General features: G+C 45.9%; 1 protein-coding gene across 2 annotated transcripts in view; it reads right to left on the reverse strand.

Moving 5' to 3' along the window:
• Positions 1–25,731, reverse strand: part of LMCD1 (LIM and cysteine rich domains 1) — an 81,612-nt gene that overhangs the window by 19,377 nt on the left and 36,504 nt on the right. For both annotated transcript variants that reach the window (XM_003409775.4, XM_010590027.3), the window contains exons 3-4: positions 17,456–17,711; positions 5,251–5,586 (exon numbers count right to left, since the gene is read on the reverse strand). In XM_003409775.4, coding sequence (XP_003409823.2) covers positions 5,251–5,586; positions 17,456–17,711 — 592 coding nt within the window. The remainder of the gene's footprint in view (positions 1–5,250; positions 5,587–17,455; positions 17,712–25,731) is intronic.

Here is a 25,731-nt window from a genome sequence, read left to right on the forward strand (position 1 = left end):
TATAGTCAGTGTTGGGCAGACCTGGCCCTTCTGATGGGGCAGGCTCAGGCTGCATTGCTCCCGCAGCCTCTCTGGCCCGGAGGTTATCTGGCTTCCTTCAGCTCCCAGGCTCCAGCGGGAATTCCACACGGGCCGCAGACTTGGAAAAGCCTGTCGGCAATAACTGCTCCTCTGACCTGAATAAACCTTCCTCTGGGGACAGTTTGGTGGAAAGATTGGGGTGGAAGGACTTGGCAGTCTGACCCTGCAGTCGCTGAGCTCTGAGTCTCCCTCAAGCCCTCAGGGGAAGAAGAACTGCCTGACAGAATAGGTTGAGCACATTTATAGAGATGATGACACTGAGACAACAGTTGGGAGCACGTGTGCCTCACAGTGCTAAGATTTAGTGTGGGTTGAGGAGAGGGGTGCTTGAGGTGGGGTCTAAAGTAGGGTGTTAGACTCGCTGTCAGTGTTTCCAGAACCATCCATGGGCAATTTAAAGGGCAGGGGAGTCCTTGGGTGGTGCAAATGGTTAAGCATTAAACTGAAAGTTTGGAGGTTTGAATCCACCCAGAGGTGCCTCGGAAGAAAGCCCTGGAGATCCACCTCTTGAAAAAATCAGCCATTGAAAACCCTAAGGAGCACAGTTCTACACACATGGAGTCACCGTGAGTTGGAGTCAGCTCACAGGCAATGGTTTGGTTTTGACTTTTTGGAGAGTGCTGGGCAACATCCTCCAAGTTGGGCTCCTTTGAGATACTCTGCCAAAAAAAAAAAAAAAAAAGCCAGGACCCAAATAAGTCTAGAAAACCACCATGCTATCATCTCTTGGACACTCACTATGTACCAAATTGGTGATATCATTTTTGCTGACCTTGTCTATAAGGTCATTATGGTTCTTAAGTGTGGGCCCCAGACCAGCTTTAGCATCACCAGGGAACTTGTTAGAAATGAAAATTCTCAGGCCCCAGCCCAGACTTACTGGGTAGGAGACTCTGGGATGGGGCCCCACCATCTGCGTTTAACTAGTCCCTGCCAGGTGATTTTAGTTTGGGAACCATGGCGTTAGCCTATGAAAGGCTCTAAGAATTCTTGTTATTAAGAAATCCATTTAGTTTTGTTTACCCTCATGTCTCACAAGGAGTCCATTGATGGTGCAGATGGTTAATGTGCTCAGCTGCTGACTGAAAGCTTGGAGGTTCGAGTCCACCCAGATGTGCCTTGAAAGCAAGGCCTGGTGATCTACTTCTGAAAAATCAGCCACTGAAAACCCTTTGGAGCACAGTTCCCTGACAGGCGTGGGGTCACCATGAGTCAGAGTCAACTCAATGACAACTGCTTTAATGTCCCCTAAAGTTACATGGCCACATAACCCTTTTACAGCATAACATCTATTAGCTTTCTAAAGAACATGCTTCGGGAAATGAGAAAGAACAGAGACTTCAGAGTCTGAAAGATGCCTGGTGGAATCCCAGTTGTGAGACCCAGACCTGGAAAGGCACATACTGACTGGGTTAATGTAAGCTTTAAATCAGAGACTACAATCTTTGGTTCAGAACAATGCTCATGACAGTCATGGTGGCACGATACGTTTGTGACTGGCTGCTAACCTAAAAGTTGCCATGGAAGAAAGTGAACTGCTTCCAAAAGATTACAGCCAACACCACATCAATAGAACCAAGGAAAAAAGCCACATGATCATCTCTGTTGATGCAGAAAAAGCATATGATAAAATCCAACACCCTTTCTTGATGAAAACCCTAAAGAAGACTGGAATAGAAGGGAAATTCCTCAGTGTGATTCAGGGCATCTATGAAAAGCCAACAGCCAACATTATACTTAACAGAGAAAGGCTGAGCATTTTTCCCTTGAAATTGGGAAAAAGACAAGGGTGCCCACTCTCACTACTTCTGTTTAATATTGTATTAGAAGTCCTAGCCAGACCAATAAGATGAGAAAAAGAAATAAAAGGTATCCAGGTTAGAAAAGAAGAAGTAAAACTATCTCCATTTGTGGATGATAATGATCCTATATACAGAAAATCCCAAAGAGTCCACAAGAAAACTTCTAAAGCTAATAGAGGAATTCAGCAAAGCTGTAGGGTATAAGGTCAACAGACAAAAATCACTTGGGTTTCTATACACCAGCAATGAGAACTCTGAAAGGGAAATTAGGGAAACAATAGCATCGAAGAGAATAAAATATCTAGGAATAAATCTGACCAGGGATGTGAAGGACTTATACAATGAAAACTATAAAACACTGCTACAAGAGATTAAAGAAGGCTTAAATGGAAAGGTGTTCCACGCTCATGGATTGGAAGATCTTATATTATTAAGCCATAAGTACTATCCAAAGTGATCTATACATTCAAGCCAATCTCGATCAAAATCCCAAGAGCCTTCTTTATAGGAATGCAAGATTTGTGAGAGGGAGCGAGGCGGTGCAGACTCCTATTTCCTGGCCAAGCTTGGGGCCGGAGGGCGGCGCACAGGAGGTGGGGGCAGAATCCGGGGCCGCAGGAGTTGGGCGTAGTGTTTGGAATTCTCTTCTTCCAAAGAGGCCTCTCTGCCACCTCCAGTCTCCTCTGGGCCCAGGTAGCCAGGCCTCACTTGCCCACAGGCCTGGGAGCCAGGGAGCCACCCCCGCCGAGGTCCATCTAGGGCTGGCGGATTGGGAAGGTGGAGAGGAGAGGTGCAGCGGTCTGAGCCTGAACAGTGGCCAGCTGATGGTGGGCCTCTGATACTCTGGACAGACGCCAGATAAACCCTGACCACCACCACCACCCGCTCAACCCCTGTGGGCTCTGCGGTGATAGGGAAGGAATGGAGGGTAAAGGGGCATGTTGGATTTGTGGGCACTGCCTGACTCTTGCCTAATGGCAATTTTCACAAAGCGACCTGGTCTTTGGAATCTAACTATGTTGATAAGTGAGGAGTGGGTGTATATATAAGACTTCGACAACTTAACCCCAAAAGACAAATAATCATAAAACGGGCAAAGGACCTGAATAGACATTTCACCAAAGAGGGCATTTCAAATGGACACCCAACATGTGAAAAGGTGTTTAGTGTCATTAGCTGTCAGAGAGATGCAAATCAAAACCACAATGTGATACCATTTCACTCCCACCAGAATGGCTAAGATAAAAAAAAGAAAAACAGAAAACAACAAATGTTGGCAAGGTTGGGAAATTGGAACCCTTGCCCATTGCTGGTAGGAAGGCATAATGGTACAGCTATTGTGGAAAAGTGTGGCAGTTCCTCAAAAAAACTAAAAATAGAACTCCTATAACAACAACAACAACAAAAACAAACCCATTGCTGACGAGTCAATTCTGACTCATAGCGACCCTATAGGACAGTGTAGAACTGCCCCATACAGTTTCCAAAGAGCAGCTGGTGGATTTGAACTGCCAACCTTTTGGTTAGAAGCTGAACACTTGACCACTGTGCCACCAGGGCTCCCCAGTTCCACAGTGAACACATATTTGAGGATCCCATCTCATTGCCCTGGAGTCTAATTCTGACTGATAGCTACTCTGCAGGACAAAGTAGAATGGCCCCATAGGGTTTCCAAGGCTGTAAATCTTTATGGAAGTAGGCTGCTGCATCTTTCTCCCACACAGTGGCTATTGGGTTTGAACCACCAACCTTTCAGTTAGCAGTCGAGTGCGTAACCACTGTACCATCAGGGCTTCTTATTCAGTATAAAATACATTCTCAGATCGGCATATCTGTGCCGGGAATGGCAATGAAAATAGGACCTTTCAGAAATGTCACAATCACTTAATGAGGCCTCCTTTCAACTTGAAATTGCCCAGGATTGGAAACCCTGGTGGCATAGAGGTTCAGAGCTTGGCTGCTAACCAAGATGTTGGCAGTTCAGATCTACCAGGTGCACCAGGCAGTTCTACTCTGTCCTATAGCGTTGCTATAAGTTGGAATTGACTCAATGGCAACAGGTTTGGTTTTTTGGTTACGCTTTAAGGACAGACAGCTACTTGATGGTGGATACGGGGCAGGGTCAGGAAAAGAGACCAGTTTATAAAACATGGTAACTGTATCTGCTTTTTTATCTTTTTAGTCTTAAGGACACGTATTCTTCATGAGAAATGGCTCTTTTAAACATCACTGCCAAGTTGGAGGAAGGGAAAATGAACTTTGCTCTTTTGGCTTAGAATTCTCAGGTAAAAAAGACAGGAAGGTGGCTGGGGCCCATGTCATGTAGTGAAACCAGCCCCACATGGGAACAGACTCCAGCTATTCCTTTTGCCTTCTGTGGTGCAGGTTAAGGCCACCTACTAATCTAAAGGTTGGCGGTTCAAACCCACCTAGCAGAAGAAAGGCCTGGCGATCTGCTTCCATAAAGATTACAGTCATTGAAAACCCTCTGTAACACACGGGGGCCCCATAAGTCAGAATCGACTCAATGGCAACAGGTTTGGTTTTTCAGTTTTTGGTACAGTTTAAGACAAACCAATCCGCAAGGCTTTCATTTCCCAAATGTCGCTTTTTCTTGTGTTTTCTCAAAACAGCCTCCCTAAGTGGCTCAATCCTGAACAGCACACCTTCCACTGCGGGAACTCCGGAAAGCATAGCTCAAATCAGGTGAGTGAAAGCCCGCCATAGCCGCCCTTGGCCTTCAGAATGAAGGCCTAAATTCATGCTGTTGTGGACTACAGGGGTGTGTGTTCTGCTCATTTGACTTCCCAGAGCTTGACACGTAACACAAGCTAATCAACGTTTGACTGATGAACGGATGGCATGACTCTCCAGGAAGCTCACCCTGCTAACTCGCCAGCCTTGTGTCCCCAACTCCCCCGTGCACAATGTGCTTGCAGCCACACAGGGCTCCTTTCAATCCTCTGGCTGCACCACACCGTCTACAACTTATAGCCTTTTTTACATACGCTCATCTCCTTAAGGGCCACATGTCTTCCTCTCAAAGCCCGAAGTCTGGAACTCTCCTACTCATTCTTCAGAATCCAGCTTGTGCCTCACCTCCTCCTGGAAGCCCAACCTGACTCCCTAACCAAGGCTAGATGCCCCTTTTCTGAGCTGTGACTGGTTGTGAGCCTCTGAAGGCCAATGACTGTGTATTATTTCATGGGACAGTGCCTGCACAGAGTAAGTGGGCTGCAAATATATCCTGAAATTACAAATGCATGAACACATGAATGCAGGAGCAATACTTTGTCAAGGAGCCCGGATCGTGCAGCCCTGCACCTAGGCGGTTTCAGCCAGACTCCAAGGCCTGGGAGAGACTTACATATTCCACGTCTTTGGATGGGTCCCCGATGCTGCCGTTGGTGGTTGGGGCGGCGGTCTCTGCACCCTCTGGCTTTTCCTGTTGCTTCCCTTCCTCCTTGGGTAAGCCACCCTGCCCTGGGAGGGCCACCTCTCCCACACCAAGAGCCTCACTCTTATATTGCTTGACAAATTCCTCCATCAGTTTCAACTCGTTCTCCAAAAGTCCGCGGCAGCGCAAGGGGTCCTGGTCGTAGATGGGCAGCTGATGCATGAGCTGGCGCCGGCGGTAATAGGCACCCTCGGTGCCTGTCACTGGCTGCTTCTCCTTCGGGATGAGCTCCATGTACTGGAGACCCTGAGGAGGAGGAGGAAGAAGAAGAAGATAATGTGAGGTGGGCCTGGATCCATCGCTCTCTGGACTCAGCCTGTGGAGAAAAAGTGTGATGGAATCCATTGCAATCTTTCCTAACATTATCAGCCACCTTTAAGATCCATAGTCTCCACTTAACTTGAAGTGACTCTTTTTTTCTCCAAATTACAAAAGCAGTACATGCGTTGTCACAACTGGGAAAACACAGGTTTGAGAAAGAATGAAAAGGAAAAAATAAGCATTGTTTACCTCGTGCTTTATCTGTGGAGTGTTGAAAATGTTCTACATCTTGATCTTGGTGGGAGTTAAAGGAAGCGTGCACAGGTAGACATTCACCAAGGTGTGCGTGTAAGATTCATGGGCTTTACGTATGTTGTACTTCAATTTAAAAATATTGTTAAAATTATGCCACATTGGCCCACCAGAACAGCTTGTTAGCAATTTTCTGTTTAACCTTCCAGACCTTTTCCAATCATATTTATTAAAAACGGTTGGATTATTTCCCATTTGTGTGCGTATAAGTGTGTATGCGAGTGTGCCATTTAGAAGGATTCCCTGACCAGTGTGCTCCATTTCTCTGATGATCGTGATAGTTTACGCTCACAGTGTGGGGTAGAAAACTATACGATGCACAAAAAAGAAACTCTTGTTTGAATGTGCAAATGTGCACTCTGTTTACTGACTAGAAAGATCTCTGCTTGTTAATATTTTATTACATTATTAATGTTTTATTATGTTATTAATATTTTATAGTTATTATTTTATTGCTTATTCTTCAAACTTTCATTTTTGGATGACACTGGGAGGAGAAAGAAAAGAACACAAAAACTCATTGCCGTCACGTTCATTCCAACTCATGGCCACCCCACGCGTGTCAGAGTAGAACTGCTTCATAGGGTTTTCTTCGCTGTAATCTTTACAGAAGCAGGTTGCTAGGCCCTTCTTCTAGGATGCTGCTGGGTGGGTTTTCAACTGCCAAAGGAGTCTATGTTTACTTGTGGGCTAGGTTTTCCATAAGAATTTGAAGTCAGGATCATTTTACTTTGTTGTCTGACTCGCAAGTAATGGTAATAATTACTATTAAGCAAGTTTGCCTCTTTCACCAAAAGAGAGCTGTTATGTTGAAACCTCTTCGCTAGTATTACCTGCTCGCCAGAGGCTGCTGTAGACGTCTTTTAAAACATAATGACAGAAGTAATGCAAGCCAGCTGATGTCACGAGGGACTATCTCCCCACTGGCCCAGCAGATGGTGTACTTATTTCTGCCTGTCATCACAGAGATACCCTGTTTGGAGGGAAACGCCCTCGATCATCTTTCCTGTACTCAGAAGCAGTACCATATGATTTAGCCACGCCCTACTCCTTAACTGGAGGCCCTGAGTGGTGTAAATGGTTCATATGCTCAGCTGTTAACCAAAAGGTTGGAGGTTTGAGTCTACCCAGACGCACCTCGGAAGAAAGGCCTGGTGATCTGCTACTAAACAATCAGCCATTGAAAACCTATGGAGCACAATTCTACTCTGACACACATGGGGTCACCCTGAGTCAGAGTTGACTCAGTGGCAATTGGGTTGTTTTTTATTCCTTAATCATTTCTAGGACGTTAGATTTAAGTCTCTAGCAGGTCCATCTATTCCTTGAGGGCAGGTTATGTTCCTTCTACATTAGTAGCAAGAGTGAGGGCTCTGGAATCAGCCAGTCCTCCAACTAAATCCTATAGTTTATAATATGTTATTGTTGTTAGTCAGACCCAACTCATGTGCCCCATGCGAAATGTAAAGGAACTGCTGCCTGGTCCTGTGCCATCCCCACGGTCACACCATTGTGATCTCTAGGGTGACTTTTGGAAGCAGATCACCAGGCCTTTCTTCCTAGTCTTAGTTTGGAAGCTCTGCTGAAGCGTGTTCAGCATCACAGCAACACACGAGCCTCTGCTGACAGGTATGTGGTGACTGTGCATGAGACGCATTGGCTGGGAATTGAACCCGGGGCGCCTGCGTAGAATGTGAGAATTCTACCGCTGAACCATCACCACCCCCACTATGCTATATAGTATATATATATATACTTTTTATATAGTATATAACATTAGGATTGTTGAGGGATTAAGTAACAAATCTACAGCACTTGGCAGTGAATAAGCATACATGTTACTGATCTTCCCTTCTCTTTCCAGGGCTTTTCTACCTTTTTAAATCTGTGATTGCAGTTATATTCACCAGTTACATACTTCAAAACAGTCTTTCTGAAATGATACAGGATAAAAGAATTACGTAGAAAAGTTGCTAAAAAGGTAGATCCCCAGGCACCAATCCCCAGGGATTCTGACCCTATGAGCGAGTTATAGAGTTAAGAAATCTGCATTTTAAACATGAATCCTAGGTAATCCACTCCAGGAAGGTGGGCCATGGACCGCCCTTGAACTACTGTGTCAGTGTACCACTGGCAAGAAAGAAATTCATGAGATAATCGAACTGTGCTCCTCAAACGCTATGGCAGAGGCCTGAGCAAGGGCTGGTCAACGATTCCGGCTTCTTTAGGCTTTTGCAAAGCAGTGATTCTCAAGGAAGAAACGCAGATTTTGGTAACACCTGAGAGAGGCCTAAATGAGCATTTAAACCCATTGAAAACCAACTGCTGTCGTGTCGATTCTAACTCATAACAACCCTACAGGACAGAGTAGAACTGCCCGAAAGGATTTCCAAGGCTGAAATCTTTACAGAAGCAGACTGCCACATCTTTCTCCCACAAAGCGGCTGGTGGGTCCGAACCGTTGACCTTTTGGTGTGCAGCTGAGCACTTTAACTCCTGCACCACCAGGGCTGTTTTACTCTGCCCCAAGCTGGAGTCACAGATTCACATCCTTGATGAGAATGGCCAGTGAATGGTAGTGGATGTTCATTTTTAGATTTGCTGGCTCAGCAAAACACATTTTGTTTCTTTTAAAACTTAGTATTTTTCCTTCATTTCTCTCATGACAGTGCTCCTAACTAAAAAAAAAAAAAGAAAGAAAGAAAAAATCAATCTAGTTTAAAATTGCTTTTCTTAAAAAAGTATACTGAAATCATTATGGGCATAAGGTATTTCATGGTTTATTAATTTAAAACCATTCCAAGGGACTGTCTAAGAGAGGAAGCTACAGACAAGGTCTCAGGTCAATGTCGTTTCCACATTGATATGACTGGTAGGCCTCCGGATATTAATACATACGCAGATAACTGTCCATTGAAATGAACAGAAATCGTACACTTGGCTTGTGTTCCAGGGACGGGAAGATGAGGGAGACAGAAAGGTCAAGGCAGCAGCCTGAGAAAGTGTGAAACTGACAACTGTTTTCCATTGCTGTGCCTGACCCCGGCCAGCCCCTCCTCACACCCTCCCGTCCACCATATTGCTTGACCCCGTTTACCCAAGTGGCTGCTGCCATATTACCCCCTTAGAACCTACCTACTCCACAGCTAACCTCTCAAGGCCTGACTCATTTTGGAATTATGGAAATCAACATAGAAAGTCATACCGAGATTATAATGAGCAGGGTCAGCTGGTGGTCTGATTTAAGGGAGTAGCAGTCAAGAATTGGGGAGGGGGTGAGGAGATTAGTCCAGAGCCTGGCATTTGCTGGGTTTCACCATAATGAATTATGAAGAAGAGGATTTTTAGAAAAGGGAGAGGCAGGTGACCTGGGTCTTGTGGGACTCAACTTGAGGGGTATCTGTGGTGGTTGTGGAGTCCCTGAGTGCTGCAAACAGTTGACACACTTGGATGCAAACCCAAAGTTGGAGGTTTGAGTCCACCCAGAGGTGCCTTGGAAGAAAGGCCTGGTGATCTACTTCTGAAAAATCAGCCATTTAAAACCCTATGAACACAGTCCTACTCTGACACACAGAGGGTTGTCATGAATTGGAGCTGGCTCCGCAACAACTGGTTTACTGGTTGTGGTAGCTGTGGATGCCCCATTGGTGGTTCTACCCGAGCTTCGGGTTGGGGGAGGGCACCTGTCTGAGACGCCTCCTGACATTGTGGGCTCAGAATATGTCCGGTTAACCTCTGGTGTGCTTGCAAAGTCCTTAATGCTATTTCAGGTGCTTTTCAAGATACATGTGATGGCCTGGGGTGGTGGACAGAGTCCTGGGTGTCAGGAAACCTGGGTTCTAGGTCCAGCTCTGTGCAAGGCTGAGAAAGCACCTAACAGCTCTGGCCCTCAGCTTCCGCATCTGCAAGGTTCAGGGTAGACTGCATGATCATTAGGGTCTCAACTATCATGAGAAGTCTGTGACCACTTCACTAGATCCTCACCACCACTGAGTGAGAGAGATGGGCAACACCACTAACCCGCTTTTACAGCCCAGGAAAGGGGCAAAAGGAGGGGAATTCTGAGTGGCCAAAGAGGCCAACTCCTTCACCCAAAGCAGGGACAAAGGAGCAGCCTGAGGGATTCACAGCTGACTAATTGCCCAGGAAGGGCATATTCCTGACCAGGTCTTGGGAAGACTAGGGCTACGGAGAGTTGTTCTCTTGGTTAGCGTGAAATTGCAGGTGGCTACCAGCACCTAAGGGGCCCTGCTGGTGCAGCAGTTAAGATTCGGCTGCTAACCTAAAGGTCAGCAGTTCAAACCCACCAGCTGCTCCTTGGAAACCCTATGTGGCAGTTCTACTCTGTCCTATAGGGTCACCATGAGTTGAGTTGACTTGACAGCAACAGATTTGGTTTTGGTATTTTTTACCAGCACACAGCAGACCTGGTGGTGCAATGGTTAAAGTGCTCAGCTATGAACCCAAATGTCTGCAGTTTGAACCCACCAGCGGCTCTGTGGGAGGAAAGACCTGGCAATCTGCTTCCATAAAGGTTACAGCCTAGGAAACCCTATGGGGCAGTTCTACTCTATCCTCTAGAGTCGCTGTGAGTTGGAATTGACTTGACAGCATACAACAACAACCAGCACACATTTGCCAGACAGGTAGGGCTGAAGGACCTAGTCACAAACTTGGAAAGTGGAGATTCTGGGCCCACCCTCAGATTCCAGTTTAGGAGGCCTATAGGGGACCAGGAATGCATGCTTTAGCAGGTACTCCCAGGTGAGTCTGAATCAGGCCAACCCAGGTTTGGGATCTTTCTAGGGGCAGTGGGTGAGAGGATGGGGTGTGGCCATCAGAGGGCAGTGGGAAGCGGTAACCAGGTTGGGCCAGAGCATAGGGCCCTGGGGGTAGATGGGTTAGAGGGTAGCTGTACGGTGGCAAATACCCACACCACCCCCTTCCAATTTCTTGTCCAGTGTCTGCCCTGCTCCTAGGAACTAAGGAGAAGTGGAAACAAGAGCTTGGCTCACTCTGCCAGACATCCACACTTGGCCAACAACCTACAAACTCCAAGTGTTGAAGCAGCCCCAGTTGCAAGGCCAATTTTCATGGGACAGCGATAGCTGCTGACCCCTCCAGGTTGATGGTTTAAGGAATAATAGTAATAACTAACACTGACATAGTGCTTACTGCGTTCCAGGCACACTTCTAAGTGCTTTACATATGTTAACCCATTAATTCTCACAACACCCTAGGAGGAAGATACTAATATCACCCCTCAGGAAGCTGAGGCACAGAGAGGTTAAATCACCTTCCCAAGGTCACACAGCTAGTATGTGGTAGTGATGGGCTTCTATACTGCCTCCCTAGAATGCAGATGATTTCCAAAGAGGAAAAACGTCCCCCACTCTGGAGAGTTTTTCAGTTGTCTTTAGTTCAGGGTGAGTGTGCAGTGTAAGCAGGGGCAGATTATCCAATAAGCAAAGTAAGCACGGTGCTTACCTTGCTTACCAAATCATCTGTAGTGAACAATTTCACATCTTTTTTACCACATCAAAGATTCTGCTTCTAGGTACGACTGGCATCTGTCTCTCTCCCAGCCCCATAGCACCTTCCTACAGAATCAAAGATGTGGTGAAACCCACGGGAAATTGTTTACTACAGTGGTCTGGTAAGCAAGGTAAGCGTCACACTTATTTATTGACTAAGCCTCCCCTGAGTGTAAGCGTCACCGGGTGCCAAGAGTCCCCACTACTGGATCTGGTGGTGACTTGGCCTTCTAGGGCCTGCCCCCTCATCCTGGGAAGAAGGGGTGCTCAGCTTTACAAATAAACACTGTGTGAGAAGTCCTGGTGCAGTGGCCTCTCTGCTGGTGGTCACTGTTGACCGGCATTAACTTGGGGAGGGATGACAGGAGAGAGAATTGGGTCTGAGTCAGCTGCCTGGTGCCTCTCTGAGCCTATAAGAGAGCCCCCCAGGTGTCTCACCAGGAAGCTGACCAAATCATGTTCCCAAAACCTTTAACAAGGGCGCCTTTCTCAGACAAATTGTAAAGACTGGTACAGGTATTAAGTTTTTCATGAGGACCTCTGTGAGTTTTCGTTGCTCTGCTGACTGGCTGGAATGGCTTAAGTGGAGAGGTTCCCAGAATCTGGCATTATCAGGAGAGAAATCAAAGGCTCAGAGAGAGAAGCGAAAGGGAAAAGTGTTTCTGTTTCTTGCGTTGGGCAGTAGAACGCACACGAGCTCCGGAATCAGAAGATCCAATCCCGATTCTGCTCCCTGATCCTTCTTCAGCTGTCAGCTGAGGTCAGGAAAGAGGCTTCGTCTCACACACCAACCCTGGTCGGCAGTGGCTGTCTGGGGTGCTGTGTTGAGAAGGATTCTGAGGCCCAATGTGGGCTCACTGGGAGACAGTGCCCTGGCAGATCATCACCTTCTGCAATGGTGTGGGAGGAGAGGGTGACATACGAGCAAGGGCTGCCCCTGCGTAAACTGCTCACAAGCCTCTGTTTGCTCGGCTGTAAAATGGGGCTGTAATGTACGTATGCCTTGGGAAATGGTGAGGTGTCAGTTAGATATATACAAATTGCTCATCTCCTCCCTCCTGCCTTCCCAAATCTCACTCAAGCCCCGTCCGTCCCTAGGAACACAAGCCCAGGGTGCCTGCTCTTTCCTGCATCCCCTTCCTACTGCCCAGTTCTCCTGGCATGGCCTGTGGGGAAGAGTCCAAACTTTGGAGTCAGGGAGGCCTGAGTTCAAGACCTGGCTCATCACTTAAATCAGCTGTGGGACATTTTGCTTGTTGCATCACCTCTCTGAGCCTCAGTATCCCCATCTACAAAATGAGGGTAGTACCAGTATATCCTGAACAGTGTCTGAATGTTAATGAAACTGTGCACGTAGAGGTCTTTGCATAGTGCCTGGCACGCAGCAAGTACTTCACAAATATTAGCAGTTAAGTTTGCTGTTACCAGTTTTAAACGACAACAACAACAAGAAAAACAAAACAGTTGCTGTCAAGTCACTTCCGACTCGTGGTGACTCTGTGTGGGTCAGGATAGAACTGTGCTTCCTAGGGTTCTCAGTGGTTGATTTTTTGGAAGTAGATTGCTAGGCCTTTCTTCTGAGGTGCTTCTGAGGGGACTCGAACCTCCAACCTTTTGGTTAGCAGCCGAGTGCTTAACTGTTTGCACCACCCAGGGACTCCACTGGTTTTTAAAAGTTTGACAATTTCTCTGGCCTTCATTTTGGTTGGGAAGGATGACAGATAGCAAGATTCAGTCCTCTTTCTAAAATAGCAGTCCTGATCATTTGGCAATTAAAAAAAAAAAAAAATTTGGGAGGGTGAGTGGGAAGGAGAGAGCTATCAGGTCCCAGAAATGTACCTTGTCCCTGCAGCCCAGCTGGAGGCAGACAGAGGGGCCCTTTATAGCCATTGGTTTTATGAGCCAGCATTAATCACTGCCTGACGATGCCTTCCCCTGATTAGTCTGCGGCCTCCGCCACCCAGTTCCTGAGGCCCGCAGCCAGTTCTTTTATGAGCTGCTTGCTTCCTTTCAAACAGACATCTTGTCCTGGAGACCTGCTTGCTGACTTACCCAGCCTGGGCGCTGCACGCAGGGCCATGCTCTAACACACCTGGCACGCTGGGCTATGCTGCTGCTCTGACGCCACCCTCTGTGGCCCCTGTCTAGAGCTCACAAACGCCCCTTAACCGTGCTGTGTCTCCTTACACGTGAAATGTGAAACGATTCCTACCTCACAGTGTTCTTTTTAAATGTACTTTATGCTTTCCAAAAAGTACAGCTAAAAAGAAAAAAAAAAAAAAAAAATCCTTGCCTCTCATTTTATGTAGAAGCGGAGATTTTTTTTTCCCTTAAGCTACTGTTTAGAGCAGGGCTTTTCAATGTCTCCACGGTGAAGGACCAGCTTGGTGTGTCCCACCTACTGCAGGGTGATCGTGGTCTTACTGCACGTGGTTAGTATGAAGCTCACACCACATGCAATTTCCATATGACTCTGACCACAAATGGTCTCTGCTCAAGGAGACGAATTCTCTGATCACATCCTTGGATGTCAAACTGCTACACGATTTTCTTAGCATTTATTCTCAATTTCTCATTGTGGACCAGTAACAAAGACTTTGTGGAGCAGCTTTGATCCGCAGACCCCACTTTGAGTATCATTTGCCTGGAGGGTTACGTGTACAAATACGGAACGAATCTACCATGTGCCATGCTCTGTGCTAGGTGCTGGGGATACAGTGGTGTACATGACAGACAGACGTGGTGTCTGTCCTCAGGGACCTTGCATCATTGCAGTGTGAAAGAGCAATGATAACTAAATAAAGAGATGGATGAGATAATTACAGTTTGCAACAATTAAGCTTCTAAAGAAACAAATGAGAACTGAGAGAGAACAAATGTGGTAGGAGGAGGAGTGGCACCTCCTGGAGGTGGGGTAATTAGGGGAGGCCTGTCTCAGACCTGGAAACTCTAGTGGCATAGTGGTTAAGAGCTATGGCTGCTAATCAAAAGGTCAGCTGTTCGAATCCACCAGGTGCTCCCTGGAAACCCTATGGGGCAGTTCTACTCTGTCCTAAAGGGTCACTGTGAATTGAAATTGACTCAATGGCAATGGGCTTCGTTTTTGGTTTTGTCTAAGACCTGGATGTCAGAAGGTCCCAACTATGCAAAGAAGGGGGAAAGGGCTTATCAGGCAGAGGAAACAGTAAGTGTAAAGTCTGCGAGGAGGGCAAGAGCTTGATTTATTCCAGAACTGGAAGGAGGACGGCCAGTGCACTGTGAGGTCCTGAGTGAGAGTGATGTAGTAGGAGCCATGGGGGGGGGGTGGGGTGGGGAAGGAATCAGACATTACAGGACTCTAAAGGTACTCCTTTTCCTCCAGTAAAAATGTAACCAAATGCCAACCTTGCCTCTCTAAAATTGCGGAACCTCTCCTATCTCACGAACTTGTAGAGATAATTTAGCCTTTTGCGTCTCAAAACGGGGTTTTGGGACCAGCAGCATCAACATCACCTCCCAGCTTGTGAGAAATGCAGAGTTGCAGACCTGCCCCAGACCTAGTAGATGCCTGTTAATGAGATCATCAGATAATTTATAAGCACATTTAAATATGAAGACTACTTATCTGGTTGGTGGTTCTTAAATGGGGCTGCATGGGGAGTCATCTGGGGAGATTTTTTTTTTTTAAATGCTCACATCTGGTGATTCTGATTTTGTAGTCTAGAGATTTTGACTTAATGGTCTGGGGTGAGGCCTGGGCATGGGGATTTTTTTTTTTTAAGCCCCCAGGAGATCCAGTGGGCAGCCAGGGTGAGAGTGACTGATCTGCATACAAACAGATGGGCTAGAGGACCTCTGCTTACGTTTGCAGGTACTCACTTTTTGCTCCTTGCTCACATTTCTCTTTGAACTTCTCAGTGATGGTAAAGAGACCCAAAAGGTTCTCTTAGCTCAGTTACTCTTATGTTAGAGTCTGTGAGAAGGAGTGACTGTCTCATCTAAAAGCTTGAGAACTTGGCAAGGTACTTCCTGTTCCCTGACTAAGTGCAGGGTGCTCCCCAGGCCCTGATGACTGAGCATAGCTGGAGGGGCAATTCACAGGACACAGGGCCAATCACACAGCCCTGCAGCTGAGAGGCTAGGGAACAAAAATTCTAAGAAGAGGGCCAGTGCGAGATTTAGAGACAAATCCATTCCTTTGGACTAGTCATGTGGGCTTAAAAACTAAACAGGCACTGGCCAAAGAGGTGGGACATTCCAGGCCTGATTATGTCCTGAGGTCAGACAGAGTAGAAGTCTAGAGCTGGTGAGAATTATGGTTGAATGGAGCAGAAGTAGTGTGTGCATGTATGTATGTGTGTGAGTGTGTGTGTGTGTGTGTGCATGTGTGTATGACCATAAGGGGCCTTGAATGCTACCCTAAGGAGGTTGAACTTGACTCAACCAGTTGGGGGGTGAAGATAGCAAAACAGAAAGTGGGAAGAGGCTCACTACAGCCTCCCCTAATAGAGGCCAGGTCTGGATGAGATTGACGGGCCAAAATGGTGTAAGACTTGGCTACTACCTTGTGGAACCTGCTATAGGTATGGTGAACACATTGATCAAACAGGAATACTGTTGAGAATGGAATGGAAACAGTGAGATAAAAACTATTGAAAATTACTCTGGGATAACTGGTATAAAATATTCTGGACAAATGAATGCATGGTCACGCAAGGTACAAGCCCACCCATAGTGTTAGAGTTTGGGCCATGACCAGGTCTCCTGTCTCCTAGTCTCCCTAGTCCCAAGGTAAGTGATGGCAGGTAGCTTCCTCTGCTCTTCCTGGGGATGAATTAAAGACCAGTGGATATCCATGCATGTCCCCAGCTCCTGCCAAAGCAGGGCCTCTGCAGCCAACCTCATGGCTGTGCACCTGCACACACACACAGCAGGTGCCTTGCTAGTGCTGCTCATGGGTTATTCAATCAACCACACACGAGTGCCTTGCTAAGTGCTGCTCATGGATTAGCCTATCAACCTACATGATCACAGAAGCAGAGGGGTGATATGAACCTGAGAGTCTGTAAACTCCAAGTGATATGGCCTTGGTTTGTTGTGGGCAGGGAGGATGCTCCATATGCCTTGGGTAGTACAGGGTTCCCAGTGATCTTAACCCCCACCTGGCCAGGAAGGAGGGTGGAGAAGAGAAGCATCCAGAGGCCTCAAAGGGAAAGGTAGCTGTTGGAGCCACACACAGCACCTGCACAGTCCATCAGGGAGCCCTTCTGGTCTCAGCCAGGTGCAGAGACTTGACTACATGCACTTTTGTTTGGATAATGATGGGAAATACGTACTCAGGAGTCACTCAGCATCACCTGGTAATGGGGATGGTACCAGACCACGGGGTCAGATGCACTGGGTTCTAATGTCAGGATCTACCACCCACTGTGTAACCTGTGAGTCACTTGCTCTCTCTGAGCCTTTCCACTCTCCTCAGGGCCTCTCTAACCATTTTCTCAAGACTTCTTTGGGTGCCTCTTTCCCAGGGTTATAATAAATCATTTGGTTCTCTCTGCTTAGCACAGAAGACTTCAGCTCTTCGGGAGAAGAAAGGGCTATTTCTCTGCTCTCCTATAGACCTACAAAGGGCACATCTCAGGCCACATTGAGGGGACATGAACATCTAACAGATGAAGAAAAGTACTCCGAGAAATCTGAATGATAAATCATTCCCTGTTTGGAAGTGAGCAGCCCAAAGGGAACCATGAATGTCCCTGTACTAGAACTAGAAGGGCCCTTAGAGTTCATATAGGCAGTTGCCCTACCTATTTCATGGATGAGAAAAACTGATGCCCAGGTAGTCTTCACCTCAAGATCACATACTAAGGTAGGAACAAAGCTGAAAACACAGCTACCACTACCAATTTTGTTACCTTGCCCTCTTCCTACCTCATCTTTGGAATTTAGAAACCCATGGCATGGCTAATATCTATAAGGGCAGGGAAAAAAAAAAAAAAAAACCCTCGGTTAGATTGATGCTGTCTTACCAGTTTCTGGGTGACTCCTGGGGGAGCCCATTCGTAGGTGATGGTGTCAAAGGTGGGATCCTTCCCAGTGGCAATGGGGTTAGTCATGATCATCCGGTTCCTCTTATAGATCCGGATGCCATCCCCGCCTTTCACCCGGGCTGTGAGAGTGGAATACTTGGAGTCCATCAGCAAACGGCCAATTTTCCGGTCATCTTCCAGGTCGGAACTTAGGCAGTGATCCTCTTGGCTGCACTTGCAGGATTTGCATATTTTCCTGTGGGGAGGAATGGGGACAAGTGAGACCAACCTCTGGAAAACAGTGGCAAGCTGAAAGCGTCCATTCTTTTGAGAGCCAGCACAAAGTTTAACTTTAGTAACTTGGAAAGGTTAGCAGCAGGGCAGATGGCAAAAGAGACAAAAAGGTCTTTGGGATTGGGAACTACATTTGGGAGACGCCAGAGAGTAGTCTTTCTGTCTATGGATGGGTGGAGAATGTGACCTTTGCTGGTAAAAAGAGTAGCATGTTTTTCCTCCTTGTGGTCATGGTGGCAAAGGCTGATTAACTCATTAGAGATGCTCTAAAGCAGGGGTTTCTACAGCCCATGGGCCAAACCTGGCCCACAATCTGCTTTTATAAATAAAGTTTTATTAAAACATAGTCATGCTCATTCACGTACATATTGCCCATGGCTGCTTCCTCTCTACAATTTTGAGTTGAGTAGATGCAACAGAGTCCCTCTGGCCTGCAAAGCCTAAAATATTAATTATCTGGTCCTTTACAGAAAAAAGCTTGCTTGTATCTGCTTTAATGGATTATTCAAATTGTTTTCCAAGATCTGTGAACCTCAAAACCTCGGCAAATTTTAAAACTCTTTTAGCATGCACATCAAAAGTCGAATGCAGCTGGAAATGTTCCTCAAGAAACTTGTGGACAGAACCCAGGGGTAAGGGAATAAGCCTAGAGACCTCCTTGGGCTGCTGGAGACACTGATGTTCCCTGGGTGAGGCTTCATCATGAACCTAGGAGAAAGGGAACCATCCCAGGGAAGGTTTAAAATTCCCTTGAAAGTCTAACGCTTCTCTCTGACAATTAAAAAAAAAAAGGTAGTGGCTGGCTGCTTTGTGTCATACTGTTAAGGTTTAGAAACCCGGAGAGTTACACTGTGCGAGAGGAAAACTGCTCCTGTGCCTTTCCAGCCTGTTACCGCAGGCGTGCTGTGCTGCGTTTTAGCTGCTCTAAGTAAAGGGAGCGATGTTAAGACCTATTGCAGGGATGGGAAGGCCTAAGCGACCGAGACTTCAGTTAGACAACCACTTTCCAGCCAGGCAAGCCCAAGGAAGCCCTCATTTTCTCTCCTGACTTGGGAGATTAATGAGTTCCATTGTTGACCACAAAATATTGATTGTGGGCCTACCAAGAGCATGCCTTAACAGTCTACATCAGCGGTTCTCAACCAAGGTCAGTTTTGCCCCTGGGAGACATTTGTCAATGTCTGAAGACATTTTTGGTTGCCACAATGGCGGGGGGTGGGGGGGGAGATGGTAAAGGGAGTTGCTACTGCTAACTTTGGTTAACAACTGGGTAGAGGCCAGGGATGCTGCTACACATCCTAAAATGCACAGGGAAGCCTCCAGGACAAAGAATTATCCGGCTCAAAATGTCAACAGTGCTGAGGTTGAGAAACTCTGTCGTATGTGAAAAGACCATCACCCGTCTGTCGGTTTGTTATACTGTGGTGGCTTGCATGTTACTATGATATCGGAAGCTATACCACCGGTATTTCAAATACTAGTAGTGCCACCTATGGTGGACAAGTTCCAGTGGAGCTTTCAGACTAAGAGAGACTAGATAGAAAAGCCTGGTGAGCTACTTCCAAAAACAGAATGCTCCTTAGAAGTGAGAATGGCAAGACTTCAGCTCACTTACTTTGGACATATATTCAGGAAAGACCAATCACTAGAAAAGGACATCATGTTTGGCAAAAGGCCAAAGAAAATGACGGAAACCTTCAATGAGATGGACTGACATGATAGCCACAACAATGGGCCCAAGTATACCAATGACCATGAAGATGGCACAGGGCTGGGTAACATTCCTGTTTGTTACACATAAGGTTGCCATGAATTGGAGCCTGCACAACACCGACTAACAACAACATATGAAGAGTAGGAGGCCTCATTGCAACTTTCAAAGAGCTTACACTAGGGGTAGGGGAGAGAGAGAGAATCAGGCGGAAGTAATAACAAGGGAGAATCAGGAGGAGCCCGAGAGGGCTGCCTCTCTGCTCTGGGGTAGTCCTGCTGGCCTGGATCAGTGCCCCAGGGTGTCAGCTGGTGGTGCATGGAAACGGGCTTGGTGGCCAAGAGTCTGGAAGGCAGTGGGTTAAAGAAGAATGAACACATTTCTTCAGCGCAAGGCTGTGCCTTGTCTTTCACACCCTGATGTTCAGGGGGAGAGAACATAGCATTTCTCACTTCAAGGAGAAGCTTGCAGTCCAAGTTCACATTCATTGGGTTACAATTTGAGAAATGCTAAAATAGATGATGTCAAGGATATTTCTGGCACTGAAAAAGAGAGTGGAATCCTCAGGGCAACATAGGGCAAAAACGAGAAGTCATTTCTTTTTGTTCTCATAAAAAGTGGTCGCTTATTTTGCAGAGTTGAAGCATTTTATTCACAATCAGTAATACTCTCTTGCCTATGCCTTTTAGGAGCCAGGTGTTATGGGTTGAATTGTGTTCCCTCAAAATCTGTGGTGAATTCCTGGCCCTTGGACCTGTGAATGTGACCCTGTTTGGAAAGAGAGGATTTCTTTTGTTATGTTAATGTGGTCATAACAGTGTGGGGTGGAATCTAAACCTAATCACTTCTGAGTTATAAAAAAACCGGGATAAACAGAGACACACACACTGGGGAGGACAGATACCAAGGAACTCCTGGGACTACAGACAATGACGGACTCTCCCCTAGGGCCAATGTCCTGCTTTGAACTTCTAGCCTCCAAAACTGCCAATATGTTCGGGTCTTTAAAGACACTCACTTATTGTGTTTTTTGTTATTCCAGCCCTAGGTGACTAAGATAACAGATATGTAGGAAACGCTGCACTAAGAAAATAGGAGTCATCACCATTGGTTTACATGTGAGATTGACAGCAGCACACTGGAAGCAGGAGGAGGAAGAGGCAGAAAGTGAAGGAAAGCCAGGTGTAGAGGGATGGAGGGAGGAATCCTGATTCTAAGACTTCTGTGCCCCATCTAATCCCCTGAACCCCCAATCCATGGGGTAGGACGAGGAAGCAGCCCTTTGGGCTTTCAGTGAATGTGTACTTTCAGGATGCTATAACTGATGATGGGAATGCAAAACATTTTGAAATAGAAGATTTGAACAAATATGAAATGTTCCTTGAAATAGCGTCAACACTATTTCCCATTTCACTCAACAATATGTCTGGGGAGCTCCCCAAGGTACCAGACATTTTGCTGGGACTTCATAGATGAGAAGTCAGCCCTTCCTCCACCCTTTCGGTGTACTCCAGATTGTAGAAGACAGAGGCACACCCAGGAAGATCCTCAAGGCTGATAAAACGGACACTCCTGCAACCTGACATAAAAAAAACCCAAACCTGTTGCCGTCAAGTCGCTTCTGACTCATAGCGACACTATAGGACAGAGTAGAACTGGCCAATAGAGTTTCCAGGGAGTGCCTGGTAGATTTGAACTGCCAACCCTTTGGTTAGCAGCTGTACCGCTTAACCACTATGCCATCTGACATAAGCAACCTGAAATTATAGGAAAGGCACGGGCTTGGGACCTAATCTCAGCTTGAACACTAACCCATCACGGGCCCATAGGCAAGTTCCTTACCTATAAAATGAGAGGGTTGGTCTAGATCAGGGCCTGTTTTTATATGGCCCATGAGCTAAGAATATCTTTTAAGTATTAAACAGTTGAAAAAAAATTCAAAAGAAGAATAATATCTTGTGACATCTGAAAATTATACAAAATTAAAGTTTCAGCATTCTTAAATAAAATTTTCTTGGAACAAAGCCACATCAGTTGTTTATCTATTGTCTATGGATACTATAGGAGCCCTGGTAGCACAATGGTTAAATGTTCGACTGCTAACCAAATGGTTGGCGGTTCGAACTTACCCAGTGGCTCCACAGGAGAAAAGACCTGGCAATCTGATCCTGTAATGATTATAGCCTAGAAAACCCTATGGCGGAAGTTCTACTCTCTTTCATTGGATCACTGTGAGTTGGAATCAACTCCACAGCACCTTACAACCATATAGATATTATACTGTTCAGTAGTTGAGACAAAACTATATGGTCTGCAAAGCCTAAACTATTTATTCTCTGGCCCTTTACAGAAAGCGTGCTGACTACTGGTCAAGTTGATGAGGTTTTAAATCTTGCTGGGCATCAAAATCCCCTGGGGAGCTTGTTAAGTAGGGAGATGCCTGGGCTCAGCACAGCTAATCTGATTCACAGGGATGAAGTAGGGTCCAGGCACATGCATTTTTTTATCAAGTTCCAGAGGCAATTCTGTGGCACACCAACATCCAGGAGTCACTAAATGGCCCCTTTCAGTAATTTAAACAGCTCAGGTTGATTTTCTCTAGACTGTCCCTTGAAAATCACAGGAAACCTAGCAACTAAGGCAGAGTTTCTAGGAAGATCCCCTTTGTTTTTGTTATTAGGTGCCGTTGAGTTGGCTCTGACTCATAGCTACCCTATGCACAACAGAACAAAATACTGCTCGGTCCCGCACCATCCTCACAATCACAGCTATGTTTGAGCCCACTGTTGTCAATTCATCTTGTTGAGGGTCCTCCTTTCTTTCGCTGACCCTCTACCAAGCATGATGTCCTTCTTCAGGGACTTCCCTCCCGACAACATGCTGAAAGTACATGAGATGAAGTCTTGCCATCCTCACTTCTAAGGAACTTCGTGGCTGTGCTTCTTCTTAGACAGATTTGTTCGTCCTTCTGGCAGTTCATGGTATATTCAATATTCTTCACCAACACCACAATTCAAAGGCATCTATTCTTCTTCAGTCCTCCTTATTCATTGTCCAGCTTTTGCAAGCATATGAGGCGATTGAAAATGCCATGGCTTGGGTGAGGTACACCTTAGTCCCCAAAGTGACATCTGTGCTTTTAACACTTTAAAGAGGTCTTTTGCAGCTGATTTGCCTTAGTCAGTGAAAGGAGGTCAAGCTAATGCTCCAGTTTCCAGGGCAGCAGCCGATGCTGGCCTGGATGCATGGCCTCATCAGAAGGGGTGCTGCAGTGAGGAGACTGGGAGAATTTATCAAGAGGGGCCCTGAAGAATTTACCATTTTATAATTTGAAGAGTACAGAGCACAGTTCTACCCTGACACACATGGGTTCACCATGAGTCGGAGTTGGCTTGACGGTAACTGGTTGGTAATTTGAAGAGGCCAATGGTCTTTCTTCTATTTTTCATGCTGTACAAGTAGTTACGACGCATTAGAGTTACTATGAACCTTACTTACAACCATCTTTTTTTGGTACATTTTATCATTAGTAATATGTACTACATACAACGTTGCACTGTGTAATTTGCTAATGTTATCATTCTCAGATGTTTGCTTGCAGATGTTTAACGCTATGATTTACTGTTCAAAACACTGCCGTATAACAGGCAATGATGAAAACTAAAAAAAAAAGAGGTATTTGACTTACATCTGAATCGGCTTATGACGGAGTCATTGGAATGGAATCCTGTCTTAAGTCAGGGGGGTACTTGTATTCTCTGCTTCCCTCAAAACAAGATTATTGTCTGTTCACTGAAGTCAGTGAAATGCTAGGCAGAGACGTTAAAATAAATAAACAAATAAAGCTATTTGAATAAAGGAAAAACTCTCTGTCAGACATTTTTGTGCTGGGCTCTCCGGAAAGACCTGTTTCTAAGATGACCCATGCCTGAGTCACGGAGGTGTGTTTTCCTCTGTAAGAGAATTTGCTCTGAGTGGCAATTTAGCATTCTTTGAGTTTGGCCCTGTTATGGACTGAATTGTGTTCCCCCAAAATATGGTTGAAATCCTAACCCCTATACCTACGGATGTAATCCCATTTGGGAATAAGTGTTCTTTGTTACGTTAATGAGGCCATATCAATGTTGAGTGTATCTTAAATGTCATCACTTTTGAGATATAAAAAGAGCAGATTAGACACAGAGACAAGCAAGGACAAACTGGTGAAGACAGAAGCCCATGTGACAATTGCCAAGGAACTGAGGAACGCAGGGGCTACGGAAACTAAGACAAGGATTTTCCCCCAGAGCCAACAGAGGGAGCATCCGCTAAAGCCAATGCCCTGAATCCAGACTTCTGGCCTCCCAAACTATGCGGAAATAAATATGCATTTTTTGTTGTTGTTGTTTTTTAAAAATTATTTTTTTTTTATTGTGCTTTAAGTGAAAGTTTACAGTTCCAGTCAGTTTCTCATACAAAAATTTATACACCATTGTTATGTGACCCTAGTTGCTTTCCTTATAATGTGATAGCACACTCCTCCTTTCCATCCCGGATTTCCCATGTCCATTCACCCGGCTCCTCTCCCTTTTTGTCTTCCCACCTAGCCTCCAGACAGGAGCTGCCCATTTAGTCTCATGTATCTACTTGAGCTCAGAAGCAATCTCTTCACAAGTATCAATTTTATGTCTTATAGTCCAGTCTAATCTTTGTCTGAAGAGTTGGCTTCGAGGATGGTTTTAGCTCTGGGCTAACAGAGAGTCCGAGGGCCGTGTCTTCTGGGGTCCCTCTAGTCTCAGTCAGACCATTAAGTATGGTCTTTTTACTAGATAATTTTTTTTTTTTTAAACCACCCATTTGTGGTATTATAGCAGCACTAAGAAACTAAGACAGGGCCAGACTAGCAATGAGCCCCTGCACGGCCATTTGGGAAGCAGGAAGCTGAGGGAACTGTCCTCTATGTCTTCTTTCATGATCTGTTTATTCTGAAAGTCTTGCTCTTATTTTCACTCTCTACCGTCCTCTCTAAGTAATTCTACTATTCTATGTGAGGTCACCACTGCTAAGCATGTGAATCAACAATTTGTTTACATATATTCTGCCTGAAACTACGGAATTACAAAACTGGAAGGGGATCCTAGAGTAGCTCAGCATCCACTGTTCCCATTTTTCAGATGGGAGCTCTGAGGCTTAGAGAAGGGAAGTGGCTTGTTCAAGCAGAGTTACCACTGGAATTTGAGTCTGGTAATTAATAATTGTGGGAATTTTCTACTAAACCAGGCTGACTGGCACTTGGATCATTTAAATATCCTTCAAACTATTGTAGAGTATGTGAGCTGGGGCATAAAAATGGTTTGATATGGTTTCCCCTATAAGGGTTTGGGTTTCTGTGACCTCTTGGCTTCAATATGCCATGGATTTAGTCCCTATTAAAACTGAAAGATCAAACCTGTTGCTGTCGAGTTGATTCTGACTCATGGTGACCCTATGTGTGTCAGAGTAGAACTGTGCTCCATAGGGTTTTCAATGGCTGATTTTCTGGATGTATTGCCAGGCCTTTCTTCCAAAGCACCTCTGGGTAGACTCAAACTACTAACTTTTTGGTTAGCAGCCTAGCACGTTAACAGTCTGCATCACTCAGGGATTCCAGGTTCCTATTAGGATTGATTAAGCCAATGAAGACACTTGATATGCAGGACCTCCCAGCTGCAATCTGTATTTCTCAAAGACAAATTCACTTGATTTTCAAATCAGTAGTAGGATGGCAAGGAGATATAGAGATTAAAACAATGCAGGGAGGCTTTGTTTTGAGCCATGAGGAACAGAGTGCAGAATGGCCCTCCTGCCATAAATAATAGAAAACCAGACAGAGTATCTTAAACAACCGGTTTCAGATGTTGTACAACAGGCAGCGCAGGACTGTGGTCCTTGACAGAAGGGAAAACACTGCTGAAATGACTCAGGGTACAGTTAGGGAACATTGTCCCCCGTCCCAAGAACCCTAAAAGGAGACCTCCTGGCAGTCTTCAAAGAGCTGGAAAGCAGTCACCATTGTTCTCGGTGACTCTGATGGGAGATTCAGGACCAACAGATTGAAATGAAAGGGAAGCCGACTTTCCTCAAGGCCAGGAAGAGCTCTTGTGGCCAAGATTAGAAGCTTGGAGACTTCCTCATCATGGGAGTGTTTTAACTGAAGGAGGAATTTGTGCAGGGGGTGGAAGCTTGGATGGCTGACCTTCAAAGTTCCTTACATCCAGGCTATGAGCTCCTTTGAAGTCGAGGATTGTCAGAG

The sequence above is a fragment of the Loxodonta africana genome, chromosome 22 (genome assembly GCF_030014295.1).
Source record: "Loxodonta africana isolate mLoxAfr1 chromosome 22, mLoxAfr1.hap2, whole genome shotgun sequence".
NCBI lineage: Eukaryota > Metazoa > Chordata > Mammalia > Proboscidea > Elephantidae > Loxodonta > Loxodonta africana.